General features: G+C 34.6%; 1 protein-coding gene across 5 annotated transcripts in view; it reads right to left on the bottom strand.

The window, feature by feature from the left end:
• Nucleotides 1-16885, bottom strand: part of msk (importin-7 msk) — an 84517-nt gene that overhangs the window by 11386 nt on the left and 56246 nt on the right. For 2 of the 5 annotated variants that reach the window (XM_069830476.1, XM_069830477.1), the window contains exons 18-21: nucleotides 11399-11544; nucleotides 11262-11321; nucleotides 7552-7673; nucleotides 6050-6103 (exon numbers count right to left, since the gene is read on the bottom strand). In XM_069830476.1, the coding sequence (XP_069686577.1) occupies nucleotides 6050-6103; nucleotides 7552-7673; nucleotides 11262-11321; nucleotides 11399-11544 (382 nt within the window). The remainder of the gene's footprint in view (nucleotides 1-6049; nucleotides 6104-7551; nucleotides 7674-11261; nucleotides 11322-11398; nucleotides 11545-16885) is intronic. The other 3 variants (XM_069830478.1, XM_069830479.1, XM_069830480.1) reach the window with 2 other exon arrangements.

Genomic DNA, 16885 nt, shown 5'->3' with positions numbered 1-16885 from the left:
ATTATTAAATAAGTATTAATGAGAATTAACATGGGACAAGTCAGCTTACAAGAACAAATTCAGTAACAAAGGTTGTTTCGTAGACATTTTTAAACTGACTATCTAATACATTGTTGGACTTGACATACTATCACTGTTGATATGGCCTACTGTCCTTGGCCTTCCATGTCACCAGACTTCACACTATGACTTCTTTGTTTGAGGTATGTGAAGGATGTAGTGTATGTGCCATCTCTACCCCAATATCTTGAAGACATCGGATCATTGCTATGATTACATCCATAACAAAAATAATATTGGAGAGTGTGTGACAAGAAATTTACTATCGTGCTGATGTATGCATGTAATAAAGGGTTTACATATTGTGTATGACTGAGTTTTTTAAATTACATGCACCAGGTTATTCTATCACTAATACTTACTTAATAATAACCATATTAAGTGGTATCATAATATTGAAACACAGTGTATTTGGAAGCTTCTGGCAGAAAAAAAGAAGAGAAACATTTCATCTTACAATCATTTTTTTTCATATTTTTTCCTTTTGTAATTTAAATGCGAGCATAATACTGAAGACATATTTGACAAATCTACCATAAACAATAACACAGTAATGTCAATTACATCATGCACTCCAAACTACTTACACATGCAACATATACTGTAACTATGGGTGATAATTACACATTAAAATCTGCACAAACGACATATGAACCATTCACTAAATAAAAGAGAAATGAGTTTAAGGGTTTTCAGAATGTGGAATATTTTATATCTACTCAAGTTTGTTATAAAGTTTTAGTATCTCTTAGCTTGAAACACAATAAGCAGAGCGAGAGAGACAGAGAGAGCAAGAAAGATAAAAAAAAAAAAAAAAAAAAAAAGACAAATGAATAAGAACATGTTACCATCCACTAATATAACTGAACATAAACAGTAATGGAGTCTCTCACTTTTAAGATATCAAATCATGTAATTAGTATTTCTACTATCTTTTACATTGCTTTTCACATTTTACTGTTACTTTATTAATAATTACCAGGGAAAGGATTTATATGTAAATACATATTTACTTATAAAGCTAATATAATTTATATTTTGCATTATCTTTATGTTTCACAATGTGTAGGGTTGAAAAATCCTACTTTTATTTTCCATATTTTTCCATATTTTAGAGTTTAGTACATATTTTCGTTAATTTCCATATATTTTCCATATTTCATATAAAACAGTCCATATTATATTAGGTTTAACAATAAAACAAAACAAAATTCCATTAACTTTTAAAAATACATTTCAACAATAGAGATTTAAACACATGTTCAGTAATCCCTTTAACATCAGAGTTATTTGAAAATTAGCAGTCCTATCAACAATGGGAAAGTAAGTTACAAAACTGTATTAATTTAATTTAAAATTTTTAACAGACTTCAGTTGTGCAGCTCAACAGTTAAATGCCAGTCAGAGTACACATAGGTTCAGTTTTGTAAATTATACTATAAAGACGGTAAATATGCCAAAAGTACGTCATTCAGTCAATTTAAAATCAAAACTAACAAGTTACATTTCAGAATTTAAAGAAGATGGTTTATCAACTGACAATAAAATATTATTTTGTAATTTGTGTCAGTGTGCAGTATCATCTACACAAAAGTTCCTGGTGCAACAACACATTACAACTAGTAAACATCAGGCCAACAAACAACTAAATTCCAAGCAGAGACAATTGTTTTTAACACAACCAACAACATCGAATGTAAGATCTGAGTTTAACATCGACCTGTGCCGTTCTCTCATCTCTGCTGATATTCCTCTCTACAAACTAAAGAATAAGGTCTTCAGGGAATTCCTTGAAAAATATACTCAACATACAATCCCGGATGAGTCAACACTTAGGAAGACGTATGCTCCATCCATCTACGATGAGACAATACAGAAGATAAGAGATGAAATTAAAGATAGTTCAATTTGGGTTTCCATTGATGAGACTCCCGACAAAGAAGGTAGACTTGTTGGTAATGTAGTTATCGGTTTGTTAAGTGAACAATATTCTGAACGAATTCTTTTACATTGTGATGTTCTAGAAAAGTGCAATAACAAAACTATAGTTAAACTGTTCAACGAAGCTATGGGTATCCTGTGGCCAAAGGGTATTATGTACGATAATGTGTTATTCTTTATTAGCGATGCTGCCCCTTATATGGTCAAAGCTGGACAAGCATTATCTGTTGTATATCCTAAATTGACTCATTTTACTTGTGTGGCGCATGCATTTCATCGTGTGGCAGAAGTGGTCAGAGACAATTTCCCTAAAGTAGATTTGTTGATTTCATCAGTGAAAAAAGTATTTCTCAAAGCTCCCAGTAGAGTTAACGTGTTGAAAGAAATGTACCCTGAAATTCCATTGCCACCAAAGCCAATTTTAACTAGATGGGGTACATGGCTAGAAGCAGTTGAATATTATGCCGAACATATAGACTCTATTAACAATGTTCTCCTTGCATTGGACTCTGAAGATGCAGTCTCAATTGATACTGCGAAAACAGTTACCTGTGACATAAGTGTGAAGAATGACTTAGCTCACATTCAGCATACATTTTCATGCATCATAAAAACGCTCAAAAGTCTCCAAAATAGGCACCTTTCACTATCTGAAAGTTTTGAAATTATAAATAGTACTGTGGAACAACTGAATCGTGGTAGAGGTAAAGTTGCAGATGCAGTAAGAGCTAAGGTGGACACTGTACTTTCAAAAAACCCTGGATATGAAGAACTACAAAAGGTTGTTGCTGTGATGAGTGGTGAATCAACAGTGAAGATTAACTTGGACTTATCCCCAGCAGACATTGTGAAATTGAATTATGTACCAGTTACTTCTTGTGACGTCGAACGCTCTTTTAGTCAGTATAAATCTATCCTCAGAGACAATAGAAGAAGATTCACTTTTCAGCACTTGAAAGAAATGTTTGTAACCTATTGTTATGGTAACAGACAATAAAAATTGTGTTTTGTTGAAACTACATTGGAAGATAAGGTACGTCCATTATATTTTTTGTTTAGTTTGATTAAAATGTACCAATATTTAACGTACATAGTCATTTTTTTATAATTTTAAGTCCATATTTAATTCCATATTTTGGTAAAAATCCATATTTAATTCCATATTTTGGTAAAAATAACTACATATATATTTACATATTTCATATATTTTTAGTCCATATAAATCCGTTCCCTGATAATTACTATACAAGACACCTCTGACTGAGGTTCTGGGTGATATGTACATCTATTATCAGGCAGTACATCTCACTTGACAATATGTGTCAGAGGAAGAACAACTGTTTGTAGCATCTGAAGTCTGATTAGTGACATGTAGCTAATCAGTGATGTATGCAATGGAAGGGAAAAGTAACTGGCCATCCTAACCTATTATCTCCTGGCCTAGCTGCTTCATAAGTAGTGCATTTTTGGTATCACTTGTGAGGTTCAGACCTGTCTTCAGACAGTTGACTAAACAACAATTATACAAGACTAACGTGAAGATAAGAGGGAAATATGTTGTTGTTATCTAATGCTGGGCTTTGGCAACGAAGCCATTAGCGTTCTTGCTCTCCAATATTTCTCTGTGGTGGGAAATATAAGATTAGGGAAACAGTGACACAAATAAGGCATCACTCATGAAGCAACTAGGCCAGGAGATAATGGGATAGAGTGGCCAGTTCCTTTCCCCCCCTCCATTGCATACAATCGCCGATTAGCTACATATTACACTAATCAAACTTCAGATGCATACAAACAATTATCCTTCCTCTGACATGTATTGTCACGTGAGATGTACTGTCTGATATTAGATGTACATATCAGCCAGAACCTCAATCAGAGGTATAATCTATAGATTAAAAGATAATATATGAATAAAAAATTATAATTGAAGGGTACACGGGAAAAACGAACAATGTCCAATTCCTTTAAGGCTGATGTCGTTATCTAATTCATTGTATTACTACAAACTTTAGTGTTACAGTAGAACCTTGATTATCCGTCACCCTATTAACCGATTGATGGATTATCCGACTGTCTATTTCTCGATCTTTTTTTTTTCTTCAGAAATAAATAACTTATTGAAGTACTGTTTTGTACATCATATTAGTAGGTTCTACTTTTTTTTTTTGCTAGAGTGTGTTATTACAAGCCTTTATCGTTACACAGTATTGTCTACTGTTCGAATTTCTGTTCTATAATATAACTTGCATAGCATATAAAATGTCTTCCATGAGTGTTAACAGAAAACATGTTGTGTTAAATATCGAAAAAAATGGAAATAATTGGTTTCAGAAAGAGAAACTGTGGCTCATCTCGCATCAGAATACGAGATTGTAGTTACAACTGCGCGATTTAATAAAAAAACAAGGACAAAGTGTAAAAAAAAAAAATGTAAATCTACAACATGAGACCTCCTTTATGCCTATCTTTCCTGAGACAGTCATTAGCCCTTGCCCCTTAAAAACCCGTCGTTGACAACCAGACTTAAATTAGTGAACTTGTGATTCACTACTTAGCGAGTTAAATACAAGACCACGGAGAAAATTACCAATTTTTCATGGTACGGATTATCCGATTTTTTCGATCAACCGTTCAGTCCATCCCCTTCATTACCACGGGTACTAGAGGTTCTACTGTATTTTCACCGAAAGTGGTAAAGGAGAAGTAAAACCACAGATACACTCATCATTTCCTTCATTTCAAGTAGAAACACCAATAAACTTTGCAGTAATATACTGAAATAGACTCTTATCTCACCCTTAATGGAAATGTGACATTGTTCGTTTTTCCCATGTACCCTTCAATTATATACAGGGTGAACTGTAAGTAATGGCATTAATTTCAAGGGGTTATTCTGTAAGATATTGCAAACAAAAAAGTTTAATACGATTTTGCTCTCTTTTGCTTCCTTTTCGAAATAAAAATTGTGTTCTATGTATGCTCAGTCAATTTAAAAAAAAATGTTATGTTTTATTTAACGACGCTCGCAACTGCAGAGGTTATATCAGTGTCGCCAGATGTGCCAGAATTTTGTCCCGCAGCAGTTCTTTTTACATGTCAGTAAATCTACTGACATGAGCCTGTCACATTTAAGCACACTTAAATGCCATCGATCTGGCCCGGGATCGAACCCGCAACCTTGGGCATAGAAGGCCAGTGCTATACCAACTTGCCAACCAGGGCGACTCTCAGTCAATTTAAGAGCAGTGTATTACTAAAATAATAAATTACTGAAAGAATTTTAGTTTTGACTTTTAAATATGCGGAAATTTGTTGCGAACAAAATGTAATACTTTAAAATTCCTTTGCAGAAAGTTCATACAAAACAATTTTTTATCTCGAAAAGGAAGCAAAAACGAGCAAAATTGTATTAAACTTTTTTGTTTGAAATATCTCACAGATTAACCCTAAAAGTAATGGCATTACTTACGGTTCACCCTGTATATACAGAGCATTCGTCTATGGGTGAGGCCAGGAAAGCGGCATGTACTGATACGCCGCTTTGTGCGCGCAGTTGTTGAGACACGCTCGACAATCAAGGACATCAAGGTCAACAAGTCAAGTTATCAGTTGTGAGCCAGATGTTGCCGTATTTAACACGTACAGTGCAGTTTCTTGACACAGTTGCTTAAATATTCAGCGTTGTGTAAAATTTGTTAACAATGCAAAATGCAAAATTCACACTTGAACAGAGAGTTTTTATGTATGATGCATATGTGAAAACAGTCATATAGAGAGGTGCGTAGGCAATTTGAAGTGAAATATCCGGGTGCTCCAATTCAAGGTAGAGAAACTGTTAGACGTCTTGTTAACAAATTAAGCGAAAACGAAGAGTATTGACGGGAGAAAAAATTGATGAAATCAGTGCATAATTTACACGCTCTCCTAATAAATCTCTAAGACGTGTTTCACAGGAAATTAGTGTTTCAAAAACATCAGTCCTTACTGCTGCTGAACTTTTAAAATTAAAATCCTACAGAGTATAGCATAGAAAGCGGAAGCTTACGGATAGACGATTCCCGCAAGCGACACCGCAGGCAGGCCGCTTTCCTGGCCCCACCTGTAGGCGAACGCTCTATATAATTAACTACAAAACATGTGTTAATGAATGAAGGAAAATAATTTATAACTGGTTAACATAAAAATTATTGAACAGTAAAATACGAACTAAATAAATGAAGTGGATATATGAGAATTCATTCTTAGGGCCTCGTTATATTAGCCTGTGAAGATGGTCACTCAGGTAGCCCAGCTGACTAGATACAAGTTGCAACAGCTACTCAGTCTATAAACGTGCCAAGAGAACAGTTTTAAAAGTAATTTTTTTTGGAACAACTGAAGACAGTCTACAATAAACTTAGTGTTTACTACAATTTGGTATAGATTTCAAAAAGGAAGTAAAGGTGTGGGTCCCATGTTGTTTAATTTGCAGTATGAAAAAGATCCTAATACATTAATCGAGTGTGTTAGCAAAGTTACAATGGCAGGCTTTCAATTGCCACATATTGCTTCTAACACTTGAGTCTAAATTTCTCTGGCATCTGACCATTGTCAGTAAATCTAGGGACGAATCAAAATGCGCAAAGCACTAATTAGCATTACAGATGCCATGACATGTCTCGACATCACACCTGATGAAATTTAATCTTTGTTTATGGTTTTGAAGGATGTTAGTGTAAAATTAACTTAAAATATATTAATGACTAATGTACAGAAGCTAATATTGTTATATTTTGTGTGGTAGGCTTAGGCCAGAAACTTAACTAGAAGAAGTAACTTTCAAATAATGAATAGTTACAATTTATGTTGCTTCTGGTATGAATTCGGCAAGCTGTTAATAATCTAAATTTATCAAGACTGAGAATGACACGAAAAAATGAATAAAGGGATGTAAAGGGAAGGGTATCACTGCACAGGTAAAGTTTACAGATGACATTCTGTATTTCCAATTGTAAGTCTTGGGGTACTGCAAGATTCTTAGCCAATGAATCATCTTGTAAGATGTTGTTAGTAATCATTTGTACAATACCACAAATTCTAGTAAAACTGACAAGAATGTTGGCCTATCTTTAGGTATTGACCATGGAGTAACTATAAAATGATAAAATCACAATTGCTATCTGGCCAGGATAACTGATCTTAGAATGAGAACTTGGTAGACCCAATAGAACTTTGAATGGTTTCAAAGTTCGGCAATGAAATATTATTTTCAATTTTGATATGATAATGCATACTAAACTAAGCAGCTCTCCCAGCTCCAACACTTAAACAAGTTTACAAAGAGTTTAAATATTTCTAATACATTCTGAACTAATGTACAACCAAATATGCATAACTATACTAAATTTACAGCCAAGCGAGCCATTCATCACCCAGGCTGGAATAGACACTGCAGCTTCTGTTACCAAGCAGAAGTGTGAGGCCAGATCTCTAACCTGGGTGGGACTTTCACTCATTTCCTGCAACCTACTCAGGAATCTGTCCTGTTGACGTAATACCAGATCGTACCTGAACATAGGCCGTAATGTTGAATGGGCTAGCAGCACTGCCTTTTGTTACCTTTTCCTGTAATTTTTCTAGATACTCCTGATTTGATTCATCAATTTCATCTTCATCGCTTGAGAGGACTTCTAAAACAGAATTGAAAACAATTATATACCTTGAAGTCGCATTTATTTATGCATATTATGATAGCTCTTACAAATATGGAAGAACTTATAGCACAGATATCATCCTTAGTTGTCTAGTGATTACCACTCAACTCTACAGGGCCATTCAAAAAGCACACCAGTTTTGAATCACTTGGTATTTTTTTGTTTGTCAGTTGTCGACATTGTTTTATTTCAGTATATTGTTCACTACAAATCAGAAACAGCCACTGTATTTACAAAATATGGCTACTTCGAGACTCTCAATATTACAAATTTATGAAACAATTGCTTCCCCCCCACATTCAGCAATTTATTGATAAAGTACCAAAACAAATATGTTTTCTGCTTTTTCATATTTAGTGTAATTTCAAATAATAATGCACAAGTATTGTTCATGTCCAGCTGTCAAAACAATTGGGTACGGAGACATTAATATAGATGTTTGGAATTCAGAGGTTGTGGAAAAGTGCATGTTATTCACTTAAAAAAGATTTTGGTGTTCTGTGTTTCTTGTAGAAATTTGCACTGTATTGGCCAAGACGCTTGATGAATGGATTTTCACTTGAATTTGCACTATTATAAAATTTCTTAACTTGTTCACATAATGAGTCTTTCAGAAATGTCATGTCCAAATCAAAGTGTATTTGTGCATTAGTTGTGTACCACTCTGAATTATATATTATTCGGAAAACAATCGCTGCTCTATTACGTAAGACAAGACTTAAATGGTCACCGCTAGGAGCACTGATTTACAGCATTATTGACATTACTTATTGAAAGCCCTAGTACATAAAAAAAGGCACAAGTAAAATTACTGACAAGCTCATTCCATCATACTCTCTTATTTGTGAAACGTTAATATTTTAAATGAGACTGCATATGTCTTTGCAGTTTGCCTCATGAGAATGAAAGACCTTTAACCGAAATGTACAAAGTCGAGAAAGTGGTATACAATAGATCAGCAAACATCATAGTTTTTAAGAGATCTAAAAAGAACATTACCACTATAAACAATATGATTTAAAAAAGTATGGATAAGATGATGTAAAAGTAAAGGTGTGATGGATAAATGCATGATATTCAATACAATACTTAAAACTTTTTTCCCAATCTATAGAAGAATTGTAGATCTTAAGATGGTTTAGGTTTGCCTAGAGCACTTCAACTCCAGTGAGTCCTTTACGTCTACTCTTTATGAACTGAAAGAGAATATTAGCAGTGTTAACCTAGTTCTTCTTCTTCTTCTTTTTTTTAACCAATGCCACCAGGTTGTCATTTGACATTTCTGGTCTCTCCTGACAATGGCTTATTTGTAACCCACTTCTGAAGTTGGGGCGCCTGGAAGGCGGAGTTACACTGCCCCGATGATATTACGACAGAATGATTATGAAGTGCCAGGAGAGGTCTTCAATCTAAGCCTAACCTAATTTCCAGACCATGGACGAACACAGGAACATTCCCCTTAAGGAAAAATTCCTGTGTTCTAATCGGGAATCGAACCCGGTATCTCATGAACTGTAGTCAGAAGCTCTGACCACTATCCATGAGGCTGGTCATTAATCTAGTTCTAATCCTACCCACAAATTTCAACAAGAAGCTTTGCAATAGTGCTAGCATCCCCCCCCACCACCCTTAAGTCTGATTTTAATATCAAAAACTGCTGCAGTCTCAGTCTGCCAAGACATCTTTCATCAAAGCAAAGGTCGAGGGCATGGCCAGTAATTACTCAAGGTCAGCGTTCTTTTATATGCAGTCAATTTTACACACGAATACTTCCACTCTGATAGCTGCCATATTAGGAATTTCTACTATACTTAATAAACCAATGCATTTCACTGAGTTTGAACCTGTGAACTTCGAGTAAAATGACATGCATGGTAACCACTGGAGTACTGAGAACGACACCCAATCAAGAAGTGAAGTATGAAAATAAAGTAAACAAATGAAACTAAAAAGGAAACTTCCTGAAAAAGAAAAGGTACACATTAACTAAATTGCTAGAATTCACTGTATACTGTAGCCTGAAATACATAATATTTTATGAACTTAAACTTCAATAAGTCACATGGAAATCCCTTTATACAGTGAAAACAAAACAAGACTTTACATCATTAGCATGGGGGTTTGCTGAATGGCTAATGGTAAACAGTGGGTCACTGGCAACATGTCCTTCGCACACGGGGTTGTTGGCGAGAAGCTTTTGAAGTCAGTTGCTGTCTTGTGTTTATAGTGTGAAGAGAGTTAGGGTTAAAATCATGGTCATGCACACCACCAAGAAGGGAGTGTTTATTGTCGAAACTTGCCTGTTAAAGAAGAAGTCTTACGATAGATGTTTACGAAAATTTTGTATACTTTAAAAGGAGAGGATGGTATTTTTTAAAACTTTTTTTCCTATTTGATGTAAAATATTAATTTTTTGTATGTAGAGAGCTCATAGCTGTAGCAACTCAACCAAAAATAAATATAAAAAAAAATTATTTGGGGCCCAGATTTGAAAAAAAATATACCCAATGCATGATTTTACTAAAACCTATATATCTAAACCATTTTTAAAGGTAGATTGATCCAGTTTTTTGCAATGTATTTGCAAGAGCATGCTCTACAAACTGTCTGTAACAGAATTTTGATATTTGTCCCTACATTTGTAAAATAAACAATTAAAATTTAATAACACTTTTCTGATTTCCTTTCTTGCAAACGGACGTAGTTTTAAAATGAAATCAATTAACAAAATTCTGTTACAGAAAAAAGTTTCCTAATAGTCTAAAGAATGTGTGTTCTAAATTTCATGCATGTATCTTTAATAGTTCAGAAGTTATATCCATTTTTGTCTGGCAATGTATAAAAAAAAATGAAGTTATTGGAAACCGATAAAAGGGGGCGAGTGATTTAAAAATCCATAGCGCAGGAAGTTTAAAAATGGCGTCTCAACATCCGATAAGGGCACAAATACACACGAAATGCTATGCAATGCATTCCACACATATCAAAGAGTATTTTAAAGAAAAAAATTTTTTTTTGGAAAATTCAATTTACCGGAAACAACAATAAAAGTGGGTGAGTGATTTAAAAATCCATAATGCAGGAAGTTTAAAAATGGCGTCTCAACATCTGATAAGGACACAAATACCCACAAAATATTATGCTATGCATTCCACGTACATCACAGAGTATTTTAAAGAATTCTTTTTAATGTAATCATTTTTCACCAAAAAATACCATCCTCTCCCCCTTAAAACCAAAAGTGTACAGTAGAAATCCACTTGACGACCTGGAGAACGAATCCAGAGTGAAAAATGAAATTACGCAAGAAGAATTACAAGTGTCACAAAATTTTTCCTTTCACATGAATTACTTTTTTTTTGGTCTAGCTAAAAGTGCCGTTGTTTTGGTATTGTCAGTTATTTGGGCATCGGATACGAGGGATTTTATTGTACTAGTGTGTGCATGTATGTGAGAGAGATCTAAACTGTGGGCTAGCAATTTTTTTTATTTCTGCCTTATCTTAAAAGTAACCACAACCCTGGAAAAGAATGACTAACACGGATTAATTGACGTCATACAAACCTTGATCAATGTCAGATTCTTCCTCTTCATCTTCTTCCTCCTCTCCTTCTTGGGCTTTTGCTGTAACACAAAATACGAAGTTATAAATCTGTGTCAATGGGTTATTGAAACAGCATGAATCTATGGTCGCCACTAACCTACGTATGCCCTCTTCAGGCCATCGAATAGGAGGATGAGTGAAGGAATGATCTGTGCTGCACATTCATTCACCGCAATAGGTCGAGCAGCAGAAGAGTTTAATAGTGTACACAGACCAAGAACGCACAGTTTTCTGTCATGGAGGCTAAACACAATAAGAAAAATATGTCAGACAAGTTGCATGCACAAATTGCTTTCAAAGATAATTCTGTGGTGTTTGGGTAAAGGGAGATAAGTCATAAAAATGAGTTCAGAGATAAATGAAAATTAAACTTGGAACCCTTATTGCAAATAATTTTCTATACAAATAAAACACATCAACTGCTTGTATTCTTTGATTTTTGCACACCCACTTGTATAATTTAACTTGTGTGTTCATCTGGGGAACAAAATTCCATCTGGACAAAAAAATGACTTATACCCCTTTACCCGAACACCACAGAATTATTGGAACGAAATTTAAAGAGAATTCTTCACTAAGTTTGATTAATGTTATATTTACAAAATTTATTCACAGAAAAAATTACCAACTTCAATAAAAATATTCATTCAACTGCAGTCAAATTTAAATATTATCCGACATAAGTCCCTATTTACACTTGCTATTTGTCGCGCAACATCAAGCGCTTTCTGTCGGCTATATGTAGCATCACCGTTTACACTTGGCAGATTTCTCGTCCACAAGTCGACGCAAGTTGTTGCGCTTTCTGTCGGCTAAATGTAGTATCACCGTTCACTCTTGGCAGATTTCTCGTCTGCTACTCGAGGCTAGTTGTTGAGCTCGAGCAACGTGTCAATGATGTGGTGAGCCTTTTAAATGAACAGAATGCATTTTAACAATAAAAAGTAGCTGTTTTAGCTTCTGCAGCTTCAAGTGTTTTGTTAGCTTGCACTAATGAGAAGCAAAAAGAGAGAGAGAGAGAGACTGGGAAACGAGATGGAGGTCCAGAAGGCAGGAGAAAGGGTTATTCCATGTTCTCAGTAAAGATTTCAAACTGGAACAAAATTGTCCAATAGATATTTATTATATTAAAATGAATTGAAAGTTTAATTTTTTTTCTTGCATATTGACTTCTGATGTTCTTTATTTGTGTTTTGATGTCGGAGGGGATAGTATTGGGACGAACTGACTCCAAATTTTTACAAATAAACTCCAGTGCACTTTCCCTCCGAATCCTATTGTGATAGTCCTTATTTCTGATGTCATAAAAGTATGGAAATTCCTCGTAAAGCTTGATTAATTTCATTACTTGGTTTTTGTTCCACTCTGACATGATGCTACAAAGTGCGTGGAAAGAGAGAAACAGCTGATTAAAAGTTGTCTGCTACTGCTTTTCCGATGTTCGGGTCCTGTCGCGTCAATTCGGCTGGCCCACCTAGGAAATGTCGCACAGAAATAGAAACAGCTTCTACTCAGCAGATGTCGAAAGGAAAGGAACGAAATCCGTACTGCGCATGCGCCCGCGCTGTAAGTCGAACGACAAATAGCAAGTGTAAATAGGGACTAAGAACCTTAACACTTCTCTGTAAGTTACAGACAATATGTTACTGGGGAAGCAGATTCAAACACATACACATAAAGAAACAAATAAATAAATAAAGGACAAAAAAAATATTTGATATAAATAAAACCGATTAAGAACTGCATTTTATTGCTTAGTTTTGATTACTGAATCACTGTTTAAGGCACAGTACGTCCAGTGCTGGAGACTTTGCCTGATTATGTGTACCGGTAACACTAACCTGTTGAACATACCTAAATTTTAAAAAGGTATAATTCTGTGGTGCCCGGGTAAAGGGGTATAAGTCTTAAAATTAACTTTTGAGAAAATGCAAAAACAAAGTTTGCAACAAATCTGTAAATCCCAGTGTGTTTCTTTTTACAATGTACTCTGGTCATTTTGTCCTTCGCTTAATGCTTTTCATGTTCTATTACAAACATTTACTTATTTTCAATATTTTCATAATGTTTTTTATATTATAGTAAGTTTGGACAACTTATCCCCCTTTACACAAACTTACATACAACTTATCTCCTTTTACCCCGAAATATTTCTTACAGAATAAACATGCAAAGCTCATATTATGAAACATAATGACTATTAAAAATTACACAAATATTACAAGATGGCTGTACAGCTGCTTTAAAAAAAAAATAAGCAAAGTTAAAGAAGAAAGTAAATTTTACTGTTCATAACACCAATAGTATTAGATGTTTCAATGTCAATAAAATGTTATTTTCCAAATATTATCTGCCTCAGTATACCTAAGGAATGATAAGATAACATTTTCAAACTATAGACAATAAGAATTAATAAGCACTTTCTTTAACATTATCAAAATCACTAATCTTCAAAGACTTCTTCAATTGTGTCAGGATGGATGTCTCATACTGTTGAGGTTGTTGGAAGTGCAGTGTAATAGGAATTAAATGTATTTGGAACAACCGGTAGCAGGTCCAATAAATCTTTCTTCTTTTGACAAGAAATTGGTACAGGATCTTGATATAAAACAGGTAACTGGAGTAGATTACGTGATTGTCCTCTTCGTCTCACATTCAATGTCTTGAAATCTTTTCATGTATCAAGTGTTTCTTTGAACAATATCATGTCAACAGCCTTTGTAAATTTGAACCACTTCATAATTTTACAGAGAGATCTTTCACATTATTCTGTGGTTTTCTTCATTTCGAGAGCATCTTTGAATAAGTCAGAATACAATGGTCTACAAAAAAGACATGCAACAACCTAGATTCTGAATTTCTCTAAGCATGTTATATACTAGCTCAGCATAATTATCAGCTCGATAATTTCCTAAAAACCTAGTTGACACTAGTACAAATGTGTCCCAAGCTTCGAGTTCAAGAACACTCAGTTTTGACCTGAGCGTAGTGTCACACATCATAATTTAAAATTTAAAATATTATTACTTTAAAATTGTGACGTGACAGACAAAACAGACTTCAGATCTGTAATCAGATTGGTACACTTGTTTTTGTTCAGTAGCAAAATCACAATAAAATAAATTAAATGGATCTAAATGTATTAAAGTGTAAAATTAAAAATGTTACTATTTTAAACTTGTGGCGTGATACAAAAGAACGGACTTCAGATCTGTAATCAGCACACTCGATTTAGGGTTGGTATATTTGTTTTTGTTCTGTACCAAAATCACAGTAGACCAGTGATATTCAAGCATGTCTGACTGATTCATTTCAATCACGTTGAATGGCTTCTTTTTGCCTGTAAGTCGTACAAGCTGCATTCAGTCATGAAGAATGTGGATTTTTATGTCACAGTTTTTCTTCTTTCCCTCAATTTAGGCATGGTCGGAGTCGCACTCCATATGAGTGTGGCTTTTTATAAAAAATTTGCGACTCAGTGTTTCAAAGTGTGGATGATTTTTCAGAACAGATACATAGTCAGCATGTGAAAGTTTTTTTGCCCCCCCCCCCCCCCATGTGTCTGAATACACTATTACATGTTTCACATGGAAAGGCAGATTATAGAGAAATTTTGAAATGCAAGATGCAATTTGATCAGCTCCCCCGGTCACCATAAACTTCACTCCACACAAAACATGTGACTTGTCCATCTTTACAGTTATCTACGGTCAAATTAAAAGTCCAAATTTGACGCTTGTAGAAAGCAACAGAAGTGTTCAACATTGGTGTCGGTAAACATTGATGTAAGTCAAATGTTATAACATAACATGTGACTTTGTCAATACATTTGTCACAAATTGAATCGTAATAATTATTGTGCCTATTATAATATCATGAAGTGTTTTATGTGCAGGTTGTATCCCTGATCATAGGAAAAGATAACTGCCTCTTTGCTCATTGCAGCTGATTGTTAAAAGACTCAGTTCGAGGTATAATAATTCAAGATAAAAGAGGATTTCACTCTCCTCCAAACAAGAGTTCACTATGAGAAAATGATGGATAACTATCAGTGTTGAACTCTGGACTCAATTCACCGGCATTATCACCTTCATTCCATTCAGATGTGAAATAACCTGAGATATTGATACTGCATCATATAATAACCCACTGATTGCATATTCTTTGCCTTGAGATGTTGCAAGATATGCTTTATCAGCCAGATCTTGATATTGCAATAGGGACGCTTGTATTGCTGTCTTTCCATCTCCGGATAAACAATTCAGTTTCATCTTCAGGGTATCACATGTGTGACATGTATCTACGAGTATTTTGGGATGCTTGATTTTTAGATTCAGTTCATGAAATAATTGTTCATAGACTGTGCGACTTACTAGCTTCGAATTTCCACAGTATCGATTTAGAAGGAAGAGATAGTCTCATCAAACATTTCCAAGAAACACTTTTTGCATACAGGAACCATTTGTCCATCAATTCTCAAAGGATACTTCGATATTAAAAAATGTAGCTGTTATGCCATACTCTTGCATAATGTTGGTACCGCACATGAATTATTCGAATGATATATGCAGACATCAAATATGCAAAAATGTTGTTATTTTTGCTATGTGATACAGTATATTTGCCAAACTGCCAGTAAATGTTAAGTACGGTGTTACAGGTCTACACGTGTCTCCATCTAGAAGTTGTGCAAAAGGGTATAAGTTCAGAACCAAACATGTACGTACAATTCCAGATCGTGTAAATGGATATAAGTATACTTATCTCCCTTTACCCAAACAAACATGAGCTTTTTGAGATTAATACCCTTTTTCACATCTCTATATATACTTTTCTGAGCTGGATGGACTTATGTCCCTTTACCCAATTATGTTGTTTTCTAATGCCAGGCATTTGACAATAAACTCATTTGACCTCTTGCACTCCAATATTTTTCAAAGATATTATCATTACCAGCCAATGAAGCACAGATTTTAAGGTGTTCCGAATCCATTTCTTGGTTTGAATTGCACAATGGGCAGTTAGGGGACTGATATATTCCAATTCTATGCAGGTGTTTAGCCAAACAATCATGGCCTGTTGCCAATCTAAATGCAGCAACAGACGATTTTCGTGGTAAATCGGGAATTAACTGTGGATTTTGATGCAGAGACTTCCATTTTTTCCCTTGGGATTGTGTTATCAAATTTTGTTTGTTGAAGTCTAAGTATGTAGATTTAATAAATCTCTTCACAGAGTAATACGTAGATTTAGTAACAGGTCTGTAAGTAGTAGTGCTGCCCTTCTTTGCTAAAGCATCCACATTCTCGTTTCCCAGGATTCCACAATGGGATGGTATCCATTGGAATACAATTCTTTTATTCAGTGATATTAATTGCGAGAGCATTTTAGTTATTTCTGCTGTTTGAGATGAAGGTGTGTGTTTAGAGACGATTGATAGAATAGCTGCTTTGGAGTCTGACAATATAACTGCATTCCTAAATTTATTGATGTGGTATAGAAGATTCCTGAGACATTAATTTATTGCAATGATTTCACCATCAAATTACCCAATTATAGAATATGGCTTTCTGAACATCATGGC

This window comes from Periplaneta americana, chromosome 7 (assembly GCF_040183065.1).
Source record: "Periplaneta americana isolate PAMFEO1 chromosome 7, P.americana_PAMFEO1_priV1, whole genome shotgun sequence".
Classification (NCBI taxonomy): Eukaryota; Metazoa; Arthropoda; class Insecta; order Blattodea; family Blattidae; genus Periplaneta; species Periplaneta americana.
The sequence above is the reverse complement of the archived record's forward strand: the minus strand, read 5'-3'. Positions and strand labels throughout refer to the sequence as shown.